Raw genomic sequence first — 15260 nt, forward strand, 5'->3', positions numbered from 1 at the left:
TTGTATTTAACAGTTTTCTGAGATCACTTTTTTTCTGAGATCCTGTTTGACATTCTGTAAAATGTGTTGAATTTTTATTCTTTTCTTTTTGTAAAGAAAGGCGCTGAATCTGAAATCAGGTCACAATTATGATGTTTGTCTCCACCTAGTGGTCATTAATCCTAATGCCATTTAAAATAAACCTTAAACTGACGGAAGATGGAAAAAAAAAATGGAACGTATTTATTTAATTCACGCTACAGTCGTCACAGCAGGTCAGGTTTTTAAGCACTGAGAGACAAACTCACCAAAATCCTAAACTTTAAGCTGTATCACGTGATAGTATTGCTGCTGGCAAGGGGTGGGCTGGGGGGCGTGGAGTCACGTGACTGGCTTTTAAAACCCCTAAAGTTTGGCAAAGGTGCAGAAAGTTGCTTAGAATAATCCTCTAACACAGAAGCAAGTGGGAACTGAGAGAGAAGATGGACTCGATGTTCACTGAGCTGAATGGAGGAAACAGCAGAAGGGTGATTTATTCTTCTTCTTCTTCTTCTTCTTATTATTATTATTATTATTATTATTATTATTATTATTATTATTTCATGAAACTAATGATAATAAAAACCATGGGATACCTGCTTCTGTAACTATGCTGACTGTGTTTGTGGCTTTTGTGTAATGAACTACGGAGCTGAGTCAGCAGAATTCTGTACAAAAGCTCCTGCTGAAGGACTTTAACATGATGCGACAGTTTGTCCAATGACTAAAATAATCATTTCAAAACAATTCATTTTATCATGCAGATTTTTTGGTCTGCTTTATATGGTGCATAATTTATTTTTATAGATTTTCTATCTATCTATTACGGTGGCCGAGAAGTGCAAAACAAATTAACAAATCCCAAAACACATTAACAAATCTGAAAACACATTAACAAATCTGAAAACACATTAACAAATCAGAATACACATTAACAAATCTGAATACACATTAACAAATCAGAATACACATTAACAAATCAGAATACACTCACTCACTCACTCACTTTCTACCGCTTATCCGAAGAATACACATTAACTAATCAGAAAACACAACGACAAGTCAGACAACCCAGAAACGGTAGTGTATCGTTTTTGAATGGAAACTTACCGATCATTGGACAAGACACCTGTCACTCAAGATATACAGGTATGGGATCTTATGTGTAATGTGTAAAGTTCTCCGTTTAAATATAAGAAAATAACAGAATTAATCCACAGTAATCCATTCCATCCATCCATTCCAACTTTTCCCTGCGGCAGACTGTTGAACTTCATGTATACCTTGAGTGACAGGTGTCTTGTCCAATCACAAACTATACCAACCGCTTCCGGGTTGTCTGACTTGTTAATGTGTTTTCGGATTTGTTAATTTGTTTTGGGATTTGTTAATTTGTTTTGCACTTCCCGGCCACCGTATCTATCTATCTATCTATCTATCTATCTATCTATCTATCTATCTATCTATCTATCTACAGTATCTATCTATCTATCATAATAATAATAATAATTAATAAAGAAGTAGAAAATCTTATTTATTTATTATAAATGTTTGGAATGTGTTATCTATCTATCTATCTATCTATCTATCTATCTATCTATCTATCTATCTATCTATCTATCTTTTTTCAAAATGATAATTTTTTTGAATGTTTAATCTATCCATTTATATGTAAATCAGAGTATTTTCTATAAAAAGCTGGTTATGTGTAATGTCAGGTGTTGGGTGTTTGTGTTGGCTTTCAGCGTGAAGTAATTTATACTGATGTACACTTGTTTTCGGATTGCGTAGGAATCCCTTCCACAATCCCACTAAAAAATCCCACTAAGTCACATTGGAATAAACGTGAAAGTTTCTTCCTCATGTGAGGTTAAGAATGTCATTTTGAGAAATGTGAAACTGATGACAGTCATGAGTTTATAAATCCCCCCCCCCCACACACACACACACACATACACACCCCAGCAGCACCTTGTGATCAGGTAGTAATAGGATTGTGTGATTACTAGGTCACTGTGCTCCAGCAGGTGAAGTGTGTTACATAATTTTACAGATTGTAGGGTTTGTTATTATCTTTTATGTGGCCTGGTGTGTGAAAGTGTGCTTGGATGGATCTGAATTCAAAAGTACACACTGGGACATGAATAAGTTTTTTTTGCAGTTTGGTATCATGACAGATGCAGTATGTTCCTGTAGACACAATGTATTAGAGTATATCAGGCTTTTACCTCCTTCATGTGAGAATAACCTTTAATGTCTGGTTCTCTGTAGGGTTCCAGCTACCTGGAGGAGCAGGTCAACAAGTCAGGTGTGGTCTCGTGTATTTTCTCTCTGAAAGAGGGAGTCGGCGCCCTGGTCCGTACCCTCCGGCTGTTTGAGGTGAGCACTACATCTTGCGTCTTCATTACTTCTTCATTACTGAGCTTTAGTCCAAACTCTAGAAAAGCAAGATATTATTAGAAAAGCTCATGTTGTGATATTAAAAAGAAACTCTTCAGCTAAAAATGAGAAAAAAAAGTTAGGGGTCACCTCCACAAAAGTTTTCATTCTAGGTTATTATTATTAATTTAATTTAAAGGTTTGAGTAATAAAGTTGCCTTATTAGTGTTCAGGAATTATATAAGATACAAATACTTAATCTCCGAAATTGCTTCAGTGTCAGATAGATAGATAGATAGATAGATAGATAGATAGATAGATAGATAGATAGATAGATAGATACAGTATGTAGATAGATAGATAGATAGATAGATAGATAGATAGATAGATAGATAGACAGATACTGTAGATAGATACAGTATATAGATAGATAGATAGATAGATAGATAGATAGATAGATAGATAGATAGATAGATAGATAGATAGATAGATAGAGTATGTAGATAGATAGATAGATAGATAGATAGATAGAGTATGTAGATAGATAGATAGATAGATAGATAGATAGATAGATAGATAGATAGATACTGTAGATAGATAGATAGATAGATAGATAGATAGATAGATAGATACTTTATTGATCCCGGAGGAAATTCAAGCATCCATTAGACTAATATTAAATACAGGATCTAACAGTAGACCATATGTATCATCATAGAGTGTCTGTGGAGAGAAGATTATCAGGGAGAAAAAAGTCCATATTTGATCAAAATTGATTTGAAGTAAATTTAAAAGCTGTTTGTTGACCGAAATGTTGTTTATTTTTTAGGGTGAAATAAGTTTAAATTGCAAGTTTTTTGTGACCTGTTTGGGTGACCTGATGTCTATTGCAAACATAAGCATGAACTCTCTCTCTCTCTCTCTCTCTCTCTCTCACTCACACACACACACACACACACACACACACACACACACACACACACACACACATCCTTAGATTCCCTGGGCAACACACCACTCTTATCAAAGTGCACCTTTTCAGTTAGATATCAAAGCAAAGCAAAGGTTCTGTCAGAGGGTTTGAACAATTCCAAAGGATCATCTTTGAAAACATCTGTATTCACTTGAAATACTGTACAGTCACTAGTTACACTAATAAAAAAGACCTGGACGTGTGTAGTGAAGAGGCAGTAAACAGCTTAGTCTTAACCTATGAGATCTCACAGGACACGATCCACCCCTGACTCCACCCCCAAAACTCTGATACGATTCTCCACTGGCGCTGCGTTATCTCCCCCCCCCCACCACCACCACTACCACCCAAATGACGCCCCCTAACAAACTACACCGTTTGATGGCTTTTCTCTTAAAAACATTTTATTTAGTTAACGATTTGGCCCGAAAGGTCAGGGATACATCGGCTTAAATCCACTCCGAGGGGACAGAGAAAAATTTCTGCACAAGATCAAAGAGAAAAATGAAAAGCATTCAAGCTGCAGAAGTTCTTTTTAGGACAAAATAAAGAAGATAAGGGATATCAGGTAGTAAGAAAGTAGTGTAGTTTGCTTTAAAACCATTTTCCTTAAAACCATTTCCTATATTTTGAAAAAAAAGTTTATCCCTAATTAGGAATTTTTCCTTTGTTGATTATCAATGGATTTGGATGCATTTTATACTGAAAAGTGGCATCATTTTATTACTTTTTATTACTTTATCTACTTTTTGGAAAATTCCGATTTCATCACAGACATCAAAAGTCTATATAAAATCTGTTTTCTGTATTTATATATAATATAAATGCAGACTTTCAACAGAATACAACAGAAAAGGTTTTTTTGTACTTTTTTTATTCCTCACCCAGACACGATGGGGGGCACAAACTTTTGCACTCAAACGCAGCATCATTAAATGAGTCCAGAAGTAGAATGATAACGATAAGTGACATAATAAAAATATAAAATCTGTTCGATTCAAATGAAAATGCAGCTTTCTGTCTTCGTTTCCTTCACACAGCTCAGCTAGCCATATGGATGATAATAACACAATATATAATAAAATAATACACACAAAGTCATTTTTTATATAAAAACAGAATACACAAGATATTTTTTGTCCAAATGCTGTTGTGTGAAGTAATGCAGCATCCATATGGTCCAACTGCTTCCAGATGAGGAAGAAATAATTAGGATCCCGTGGTGCGTTCTGCTCCGCCTCCTGTACGGACCTATCAGGCAGCAGTCGTGTCCCTGCCCTATTCTGCATAATAAAGTGTTAATTAAAAACACACATCTGCTTTTAAACCTTTTATGTGCTCATGCAGCATATGTCCATCTGTGTGTACGGCTACAGCTGTTTCGCATTTTTGTCTATGTGAAAGATTCAGATTATTCCTGTTATCATCACAACATACACACACAACCCTAAGAGACATATACTGTGTATACATCATACACTAATATATTATAAATAATAAATATGTACATATATATAGCTTATATAGCATTTTTCTTTTTGTGCTGGTGCTTAATGCCAAACATGCGTCAAATTATAATCAAGGCAGATAACTAAGAACAGATACAATACACCACAGCACCCCCTCGTGTCCAAAAAAAGAACAACATGGGTGTGAAATCTATTAAAAAAAAAGTTATCATGTAATCCATCCAAAATCGAGCATGTGCCACGCATGGAATCATGTAATAACTGACAATTCTGACATTATGAAGTGATATGTATGCTTTAGGTAGTGTCATACATGCCACAGTTTTAATTGTTATTATTATTATAACTGCCTGGAAAAACTCTAAAGGTTTGTTCAACCTTATAGTTAGAAGTATAACACTTCAGAGTACGATCATAGGACGACATAATGACGAATATATGTAACTGACTATGTAACTGTAGGTAAACATTACATATTTCACAATAGCACATGCTTTTATAATGTCTTTATAATGCCTTTATAGGTTTATGGCTGCATAATGTCAGTTTATGTTAAGCATTATAGAGCATTACTATAAGCTTAGCACATGCTCTGGTATAGCACGCTCATGCAAAAAAAAAAAAAAAAAAAGATTTAACACATAACATATAGCACATGCCCTGGTAAAGCATCTATATCATTATGTACCTTGTCTTTATGAAGTTATGCACAAGCGTTATAGCAGTTACGTTACATAAGACATTATAACGCAATATAAACACCTGATATATATATATGTACAAATATGCAATATAAATAAGCAAATATGCATATTTAAAGAAAATGTTTTAAAAACAAAGAAAATATGTTTTCAACATATTGCAGTGTCATAAATTAAGTGGATTAATTAAGTTAACATAAATTCAGATTGTAGCCATGTTATTATTTAAAACTAAACAGATACGGATGTGTTCAGGATGTTAAGTATATAGTAATGTGCATGAATTCTAACCTTTGTTATATTTTCATAATCATGACATCATGTAGCTGATGAATGAATTAATTAATTATATGAATCTACGTTAATTTTATTCTAATGTAATCGATAGGAAAAGGGAATCAACCTGACGCACATCGAGTCACGGCCCTCGCGCCTGAACAAGGATGAGTACGAGTTCTTCATCAGCGTGGACACTGCCTGCTCCCAGGCCCTGGACGAGGTCGTCGGCAACCTGCGCGGCCAAATCAGCGGTCAAGTACACGAGCTGTCACGCAACAAGCAGAAAGACACATGTGCGGGAGTGAGATCGTGTGATCAAAGTGTGAATAATAAAGTGTTTCATATGGTTTAATATGGTTTATGTACAAATGATGCTCCCGATGTAGAGGACGTAGCTATTTTTTTAAACTTGTCAGTATTTGTTAGTACATTTTTTTATATACTTAAAAAAAAAAACAATGATTACCACTAAAAGTAGCTGAGTTAGCATGCTAGCATTGAATTTAAGCATATTTTAGATTAACACAAATGTACATGTAAATAAACATACTGCTGTACTGAGAATGAGCTTTAGTGAGTAAGAAAGAAAGAAAGAAAGAAACAAACAAACAAACAAACAAACAAACAAGGAACAAGCAAAGCAAGAAAGAAAGAAAGAAAGAAAGAAAGTACATATTAAAGGACGTGGGTTAAAGGACGTACATTATACTGGACCTTGGTCTCCACTTTTACCTCCATCATTGATTATTTTCCTCTAACAACAGTCTCTGTTTATCTTCAGGGCAAATCATTACATTACATATTGACAGAAACAACACAAGCACTCGAGGAACAGAAAATGCCTGTACAGCACACAGGAGCTGGTGCTACAGTGTGAAAGAGCAACACACTAATCCCAAACTAACCCCTAACTAACCCCCGTCTCTTGTGGTCCCAACAGTGCCATGGTTTCCCTCAAACATTCAGGACCTCGACCGATTCGCCAACCAGATCCTGAGCTACGGGTCCGAGCTGGATGCTGATCACCCTGTAAGTGTGTGTGCATGTGTTTTTGTGTGTGTCTTTGTATGTGTGCGTGTGTGTGCTGGTGTTTGTGTGTGTTGTTGTGTCCATAAATGTTGTACAGTATATATTAACAATTAAACAGTACCAATTGTCAACAGATCAAATTATAACTTTTTTATTATTAGTTTATGTAAAAATGTTTTTCTGTACAATGTAGCTGTTATTTAATTAGAACTACAACTAAAAGTTTCATTTTGGAGTGAAATTAAAAAAGATGTACAGAGGTGGAAGTACAAGATTGTGTGCTTATGTGTCATTTTTATTTTTTGTTTTGATGTGTGTGTGTGTGTGTGTGTGTGTGGGAGGAATGTTTTAAAGGGATGTGTAGTTCACACACATGTTGCTAAAAGACGCTAGCAGCGATGACGCGCCTTCTTTCGTCCTCTATTCTAATGGAAACAGCCTCAAATTGATGTCATCACTTTAATTGAGCCCCTCTAATTATAAATAATTGCACCCCTTCCAGTCACCATTAAACCCAAATGCATTCATCATGAGCAGCAAACACTCTACAAAGGCTTCATTTGAATACGTCTTTCACCGCGCTCCCAAGCCGAGCCGAGCACCAACGACTTTTATACATGACGCGTATATATCTATATATATGTGTGTGTGTGTATACATTTATACATTTTATATACACATATATGTGGTTGTCATGGAGCCTGAGGCTTTAACGTTATTTTATGTTTTGTGTCATTGCCAGGGATTTAAGGACGAGGTCTACAGAGCTCGAAGAAAGGAATTCGCTGACATCGCCTACAACTACAGACAGTAATTACTGATCCTATGGAAGAAAAAAAAACTCAAAGTCTCTATAAGCTTTTCTCTTCCTCTTGTTTTCTCTCTCCCTCCCACACGGGTGCAGGGCCACACAGATCCACCCCAGCTCCAGCTCTTTCCCCTGAGTGTGTTTTCGTGTGCCTTTTATGGAAAATTACCCCTAGGTAACAAAAGGGGGGAAATTACAGGGCGCCGGTGCGCATGATGCTTTTCAATCATAATAGAGTTGCATTATTCACATGAGCACTACAAAGGCCAGGAGTGCTCAATGAAACGCCCACTATGGAAACACGCATTTACATAGCGGGGTGGACACATACAAACACACACACACACACACACACACACAGCTGACCATGAGCCCACTAATTCGTCCTAGTTTTTTTCTCAGCTTCCTCCAGCAAAAAATCTCTGACAGGAAGTACTTTGTTACCCAAATATAAAAAGAACCCTTAAACTTTACATCAGTGGAACCACAATATTTGAACCATAAGGATTGTAGGGAAAGTCTCTCTATTAGGGCTCTTATTGTTTATTATTTAAATACATATTTTATTCTCACCCTTTTTGTCTAGGAAATTCTTCATTTCTTAAATTCTTTAACCTTCTGTTTCTTCATTGAATTTAGGTTTTGTTTAGAACCTTGAACAATTCTATTAAAGGTACAACATCATAAACAATTGACCTGCATTTTAAATTTTACATCATGTTGCTGTTTTGATTTTTTGTTTTTTTAACAAGGCCTTTAAAGAGTCTTTTATCGTGTTCTTTATTTTACTATTTTTATGAAGTGCAATTGTTTCCAAAAAAGATTTCCTTCATGATAGAGAAAGCCTCTGTGGTAAGGTTCTACAAAGAAACTTTAAGGAACCTACCACAAGGACGAAACACCTTCAATGATTTTAGAACTTTACCTTACACTCTTAGAACTAAAAGGTGTTTTTTTTTCACAGCGATGAACAGTTTTTGGTTCCCTAAAAAACCTTTCAGTAAATGGTTCTTAAAAGAACCTTTTTTTTCTTAGCTCCATGAAGGACATTGTAATAGTCTTACAATCCTTTTCCCACTGGAGCAGGAACATTCCTTGGATGTTAAAGGTACTTAACTGAACCGTACACCTTGACAAAGAACCATTCAAGAACCTTTATTTTGAAGAGTGTAAAGTGTTTAAGGAGTGTAGCGTCCTAGAAAAGATCTATTCCAAACAGTGTTGTAGGCAAAATGCTGTTGTTTTTAGAAGGAATTTACTTGGAACCTTCTCTGATGGAAACCTTTTGTTGTAGAGTCCCAGAAAGAACCTTTAAAGGTTCCACAGGGTTCTATATTTTACCCTTTATCTAAGAGTGTAGTTTTCTTCAAATGGTTCTAATTTAACCTTAAGGGTTAAATTAAGGGTTAAGGGTTCTAGGGAAAGTCTCTGTTAAAGGGTTCTTGTTGTATTTTATTACATATTCTCAAAAGGAGGCACAAAATACTGTGTTTCAACAGTCCACAGATAACCCTCAAGGCTTCTAGATTAGACTCATGTCTGAAATTGTTCAATATTACAGAGGATTTCTCTCAGAGTTCTCTCAGATAAGTAGAGATTCTAATCTAGGGCTCTATACAGAACCTTTACTCACTCACTCATTTTCTACCCCTTATCCGAACTACCTCGGGTCACGGGGAGCCTGTGCCTATCTCAGGCGTCATCGGGCATCATGGCAGGATGGCCATGGCTGGACGGAGTGCCAACCCATCGCAGGGCACACACACACACACACTCTCATTCACTCACACAATCACACACTACGGACAATTTTCCAGAGATGTCAATCAACCTACCATGCATGTCTTTGGACCGGGGGAGGAAACCGGAGTACCCGGAGGAAACCCCCGAGGCACGGGGAGAACATGCAAACTCCACACACACAAGGCGGAGGCGGGAATCGAACCCCCAACCCTGGAGGTGTGAGGCAAACGTGCTAACCACTAAGCCACCGTGCCCACCTACAGAACCTTTAAAGGTTCCTTTATATGTTGTATGTGTTTTGTTCTACCAGAGGAAGAGAACACTTTTTATAATTCTAGATTTTATGTTTATTTTATTGTTTTTTCTTTTTAAAACACAACTTTTAATGGTACTTTTAAAATTCTTTATGGTTTCAAATTCTTCCCTTTTTATGTAAGTGTAGTTTTCTACTGAAACTTAAGCCTTCATTGTAGGGACTTCAAAGAACATACAAGTTAACTGTTAGAGGAACAAGGAGGAAAAAGCTAATTTTCTGGAAAAGAACATGAAGTGTGAACTAGTTAAAGTTCTCCTTGGGATTAGGAGATTTAGGAGGTGAGTTTATTGTCCATTTAATCTCACCTTTATTTTTTGTCTACAGCGGTCAGCCGATCCCACATGTGGAGTACACGGAGGAGGAGAAGGCCACATGGGGAACCGTGTTCAGGGAGCTGAAGACCTTGTATCCCACTCATGCCTGTCGTGAACACAACCGCGTCTTCCCTCTGCTCGAGGAGTACTGCGGCTACCGCGAGGACAACATCCCTCAGCTTGAGGAAGTCTCCAACTTCCTGCAGTGTAAAGCTCTGCACCAATAGACACCCATTCAGGCCAGACTGATAATGGGATAAAGTGTGTGTAGAAACACAAGAACAAATTTAATCTTAATTTAACTGCACAGACATTTATTTTATCAAGAACAAAAGTGGTTTTTAGACTGTCATCAAATGAGGTCAACTATAGAAGAAGCAACGTGAATCGTGACCATCAGATCAGGATGCGATAGCTAAGGAATAAAACACTTAGAATAAGAATGTGATGGGAAATTCATCAACAGCAGGGCATTCTAAGTTCTAAGTACACCCATTTAATGTTTATGGAAGCTGGTAGTTCCTGCTACCTATTAATTGTATTATAGCAAACTGTTCACTTCATGAAAGAAACAAGATGCTAATAGTACTGCATTTTTCCCAGCATGCACCGGATTCCGCCTGCGCCCAGTGGCGGGGCTGCTGTCGTCTCGAGACTTTCTCGCCGGTTTAGCTTTCCGTGTGTTTCATTCTACCCAATACATCCGACACGGATCCAAGCCCATGTACACACCTGAGCCGTGAGTAGATCTATAACCCCCCCCCCCCCCACACACACACACACACACACACACACACACACACACAATAAGTCATCACTGTCCCATAAAAGTTGGCAATTTTAATAAATTGATTCAACTATATATAAAAAAGTAACAAATAAATATTCTTGGTTTCAGAGATATCTGCCATGAGCTGTTGGGACACGTTCCTCTGTTTGCAGATCAAAGTTTTGCTCAGTTCTCACAGGTTTGCTTCTTCATTTACATAAATACTACAGTTTATTAGAGACAAAATGTTAAGTGCCAATACATTTGAGAGCAACATCATGCATAGCTTCACTTTAAAGTGCCAAAACTTAATTTAATCAAGAACTTTTTTGAACTTTTACACTGAACAATTAATATCTTAATGCTTTCCTTTCTTGACAGGAAATTGGCCTGGCGTCCCTTGGAGCCCCTGACGAGTACATTGAGAAGCTTGCTACAGTGTGTATTCTGTGGTTATAATTAGTCATAATCAGTTATAGTTTACAGAACCTAATTAGCGTAATGTGATATCAAAAACAACCTGACACAGACACAAGACTAAATGCTAACCGTATGCTAGAAATGTCTAGACTAATCTAGAAATGATTATTAAACTTTATTCTTGAAAAGTTATGTAACTTCCTACAGGAGAACTCTATTAAAGGGATTTTTAATGGTCCCATCAAATACCCAATAGGTGTTCTGGGTAAAAACTCTGTTATAGGGTTCTTTAGAATATATAAATAAATAAATACATATACAAATACACATTTTATTAATAATTTTTATGTCTTAAAGTTTTTATCTGGGACCCGCTGTTATAGTGAAGCCCTATATTTTATGGCTATATTCAGAAAACGTGGACTATTTTAAAAGACATTCGTAAGAGGGCTCGTCAACCAAAATGCCGCCGACCATCTTGAAAATCAATGCCTGGTAGCCTCATTTATTACATATAAGCAGCCAACATTCCACAATTAATTAATTTTTTTGGGATGAATAAGCACATCATCAAGACACTATGCAGTGTGAAAGAAAAAATAGTTAATCTAAAGTTCTAGATATAAATAAAATGCTATTTTTTTTATTTTGGTGACCTAAATGGTTTGACTTTTCCTAGACCTATTTTAATCACATCCACAGCAATTGTCTAGTTCCCTATGCACTAACCTTGGAGGATAAGTGCTAGCCCTTGCTAACATAAACTTATGCTAACATAAAAAGGTTTGCCTAACGTGAGTCAAATAGCTGCTGTTGGAGTGTAACCATTAGCTAAGCTAGCTATTTAGATGGAGAATGCAGAATGCTTAGAGTTGTAGTTATGTAGCTGACTAGCTTAGCTAATGTAGCTAAATCTGGTTGTAAATCTGGTATTAGTTTGTAAAATTGCTTCGTTTTTGTCTTTGTAGGTCTACTGGTTTACTGTAGAGTTTGGGCTTTGTAAGCAAGGAAATGACATTAAGGCCTATGGAGCAGGTCTGCTCTCATCATTTGGGGAACTACAGGTGAGAAAGTAATACCTGTTACTAATTAATTACCTCTTGTACCATGTAGCTCGCTAACCCTAGTGTTCATTTGGGGCCATTGTTTGCCAAGGTGTATATAGTAGTTTACTTCTACTGTCCAGTAAATGTATTGGTCATAACTAACTCTGAAGCACTGATTAATTTAATAGTTTTAGTCATATTGTGTTTTTCTTAGCAATCTATAAAGATATCTGAGGTAAATGTTGATATTCTGATAGATTTTTATATCTACATGATCTGTGTAATAAAACTGATTGTGATGAAGTGTAATTACAGTATATTTTTAGTCAGAGGTTAAATTTTCTTAGTTATTTCTTAACACAACTAAGGAAAACATTGCTGATATATTTTTACATTTTCAATATCTGTATCACAAAAATAACAGCTACGTACAGCTAAGTACAGCTATGCTAAGTGTAATTACAGTGTCGTTTTCATAATACTGTGCACTTTTTTAGTAATTTATCAACACATCTGAGAAAATTCTTGATACTCCTGATAGATCAACACAAACAACAGAAATATACAGCCATTCTAAGCATAATTACAATGCTTTTTTCCTAGTCATTTCTAAACACAATTCGTTTATCTGTTTAATAAACATAAAAGCTATGTACAACGATGCAAACTGTAATTATGGTGTAATTTTTTATACTTTTGAGCATTTTCTTAGTAGTTTATATACACATCTGAGGAAAATGTTGGCATTAGCAATACATTTCAATGTTTACATTATCTGTATAACACAAATAAAGGTTTTATATGGATATGCTAAGCAAAATTATATTATACTTCTCATTATAATGTGCATTTTCTTATAATTTATCAACACATCTGAGGAAAATGTTGATCTTCAAATATATTACAGAGTGTTCATTAGTTGTATAGCACAATTAACAGCCTTAAACACTTATGATTAGCATAATTACAGTGTAATTTTCATACTCTGTGTTTTAGTAGTCATTTTTAAACACATCTGAGGAAAATGTTGATATTAGCGACAAATCTATATTTGCATTGTTTCTGTGATAAACATAAAAACTATATAAAGCTATGCTGAATGTAATTGCAGTGTAATTTTAGCTATGCTGTGCTTTTTCTTGGTAATTTATGAGGGACATGATACGTATTCCTGACAGTTTAGCATGGTTAACATGAAAAATATATTTCTCTCCTGCAGTACTGTTTGACTGACAAGCCAAAATTCTTGCCCTTCGAGCCAGAGAAGACCAGCATGCAGAATTATCCCATCACCGAATTCCAGCCGGTCTACTACGTAGCCGAGAGCTTTGAGGATGGCAAAGAGAAAGTCAGGTACACGTGACTATTAAGGCTCACTCCAACTATTTTGCTAAGAACCTTTATATTATTTTCTCACACTGATCGGTGTTTTTTACATTTTACAGGAAGTATGCTGCCACAATTCCAAGACCCTTCTCTTTGCGCTATAATGCCTACACTCAAAGCATCGAGGTTCTAGACGACACAAAAAAACTGAGCAACCTGGCTGATAGCATCAGTGGTATGTGTTTAGCTTTGTGTCTTGTTTAAAGAAATCATGAGATTAGCAGTTTACAATAGAAAATACTGTCTCCATAGCAGCACTCCCAAGCAAAGTAAAATAAATAATTAAATAAATAAGTAAAATACAAAAAAGGTGTATCCTCATCAGCATGCCAATCATTACTCTTATGTGTACAGGAAAACGTCTGGACCCTTAAATGAAAATGTCTTCAAGAAGCTTTAAACAATGAATTGTTTGAAGAATAAATTGAATAAAGTGCTTCTTTTTATTTCTGTTTCAGGTGAGATGGGGATCCTTTGCAGTGCTCTGCAGAAGATGAAGTAGAACATTAGAACCATGGAGAAGATCTTACGGATATTAGAAAATAAAGAGAAAGTTAAGAGCTTATTACACCCCCTTATTGGAACAGCAAGTCCAATTATGACTTCTTTTTTTTTTTTCAAAATATAAATATAAGAAGAGACTTTAGAATTAGTACATCTAGATGTGTTCGGCAACTTAAAACCTAAACCTTCTGAATCAGACCATGCATTTAAGTAAGCAAAAATATTGGAACAGCTGACTTTCCAAATCTTTATATCCTCGTATTTATATTAATGTAAATCATTACATTACATTCTAATTTACTCGATTTCAATACATTTTTATTAGTTGTGTAGACTTTTAAACCACGTATTAACCTTATTCATTCTAGCCTTTGTATTGTTTTTTTAAAAAATCTACATCTTAATGTTCATGCTTTAATTTAAAATACATGCTAAAGCTGAACATTAATAGAAGTGAAAATGCGAACATAATTTCCGACTGTTGACCAAAATGTTCTTTCTATTAGAAAAGGAAAAAAGGGATTTCCCTTACTTGCAAATCAGGCTATATTATTATTTTCCTGAAATAACAGTAGCCTTGTATACTTAATCTCAGATTCGTTGTGCTATCATTTGAAACATTTCTATTTGAACTCTGGCTTAAAAAGCGCGTATTTTCCGTGTATGACATTTAAAGTCGTAAAACCATACGACATTACGCAGAGAATAGAACCGAGTAACCAGTAATTACCTAAAAATAATCCACAATGTGATGATAACAGGCTACATTTAAGGTCTCTGCTCTGTATTGTTTAATAATCTTTTGAGAAATAGACGGAGAGATAGAGAGAGCTAAAACATGTTAAGCTTCATCATATAAATCATTCTCATTTTAGCTTGTCTTTTTCATGTATGCTTGTTTAACCTTATATAACTGCTTTTGTCTGTTGACCTTATAGAAGTGATTACAATAAAATTGGGAGATAATGTATGGAATGCACTTGAGCTTTGTGCGATAGCGTTTTAATTATTGATATTTTGAGTATAATATGTTTATGACCTTTACATAGTAGGAGGGAAAAGAAGATTAATATTGCAATATAATAACCACAAACCTTTTATTATTA

The 15260-nt window shown here is 35.5% G+C and overlaps 1 protein-coding gene across 1 annotated transcript; it reads left to right on the plus strand.

Moving 5' to 3' along the window:
• Positions 1–357: 357 nt before the first annotated feature.
• On the plus strand, positions 358–15133 carry pah (phenylalanine hydroxylase). Its single transcript, XM_060890113.1, has 13 exons — positions 358–506; positions 2290–2397; positions 5929–6112; positions 6760–6848; positions 7591–7658; positions 10040–10236; positions 10633–10768; positions 10928–10997; positions 11180–11236; positions 12187–12282; positions 13484–13617; positions 13710–13825; positions 14109–15133. Exons 1-13 carry the CDS (start codon positions 462–464, stop codon positions 14150–14152), a joined length of 1344 nt encoding a protein of 447 aa, XP_060746096.1. The 5' UTR covers positions 358–461; the 3' UTR covers positions 14153–15133.
• The last annotated feature ends 127 nt before the right edge of the window (positions 15134–15260 follow it).

The sequence above is a fragment of the Tachysurus vachellii genome, chromosome 16 (assembly GCF_030014155.1).
Source record: "Tachysurus vachellii isolate PV-2020 chromosome 16, HZAU_Pvac_v1, whole genome shotgun sequence".
Taxonomy (NCBI): domain Eukaryota; kingdom Metazoa; phylum Chordata; class Actinopteri; order Siluriformes; family Bagridae; genus Tachysurus; species Tachysurus vachellii.

Bases quoted from the DNA above. Each gene is read 5' to 3' on its own strand.
- pah (XM_060890113.1), top strand. From the start codon at position 462: ATGGACTCGATGTTCACTGAGCTGAATGGAGGAAACAGCAGAAGG. The intron at 11,237-12,186 runs GTGTGTATTCTG...TTGTCTTTGTAG, and splicing joins ACATTGAGAAGCTTGCTACA to GTCTACTGGTTTACTGTAGA. The intron at 13,826-14,108 runs GTATGTGTTTAG...TTTCTGTTTCAG, and splicing joins CCTGGCTGATAGCATCAGTG to GTGAGATGGGGATCCTTTGC.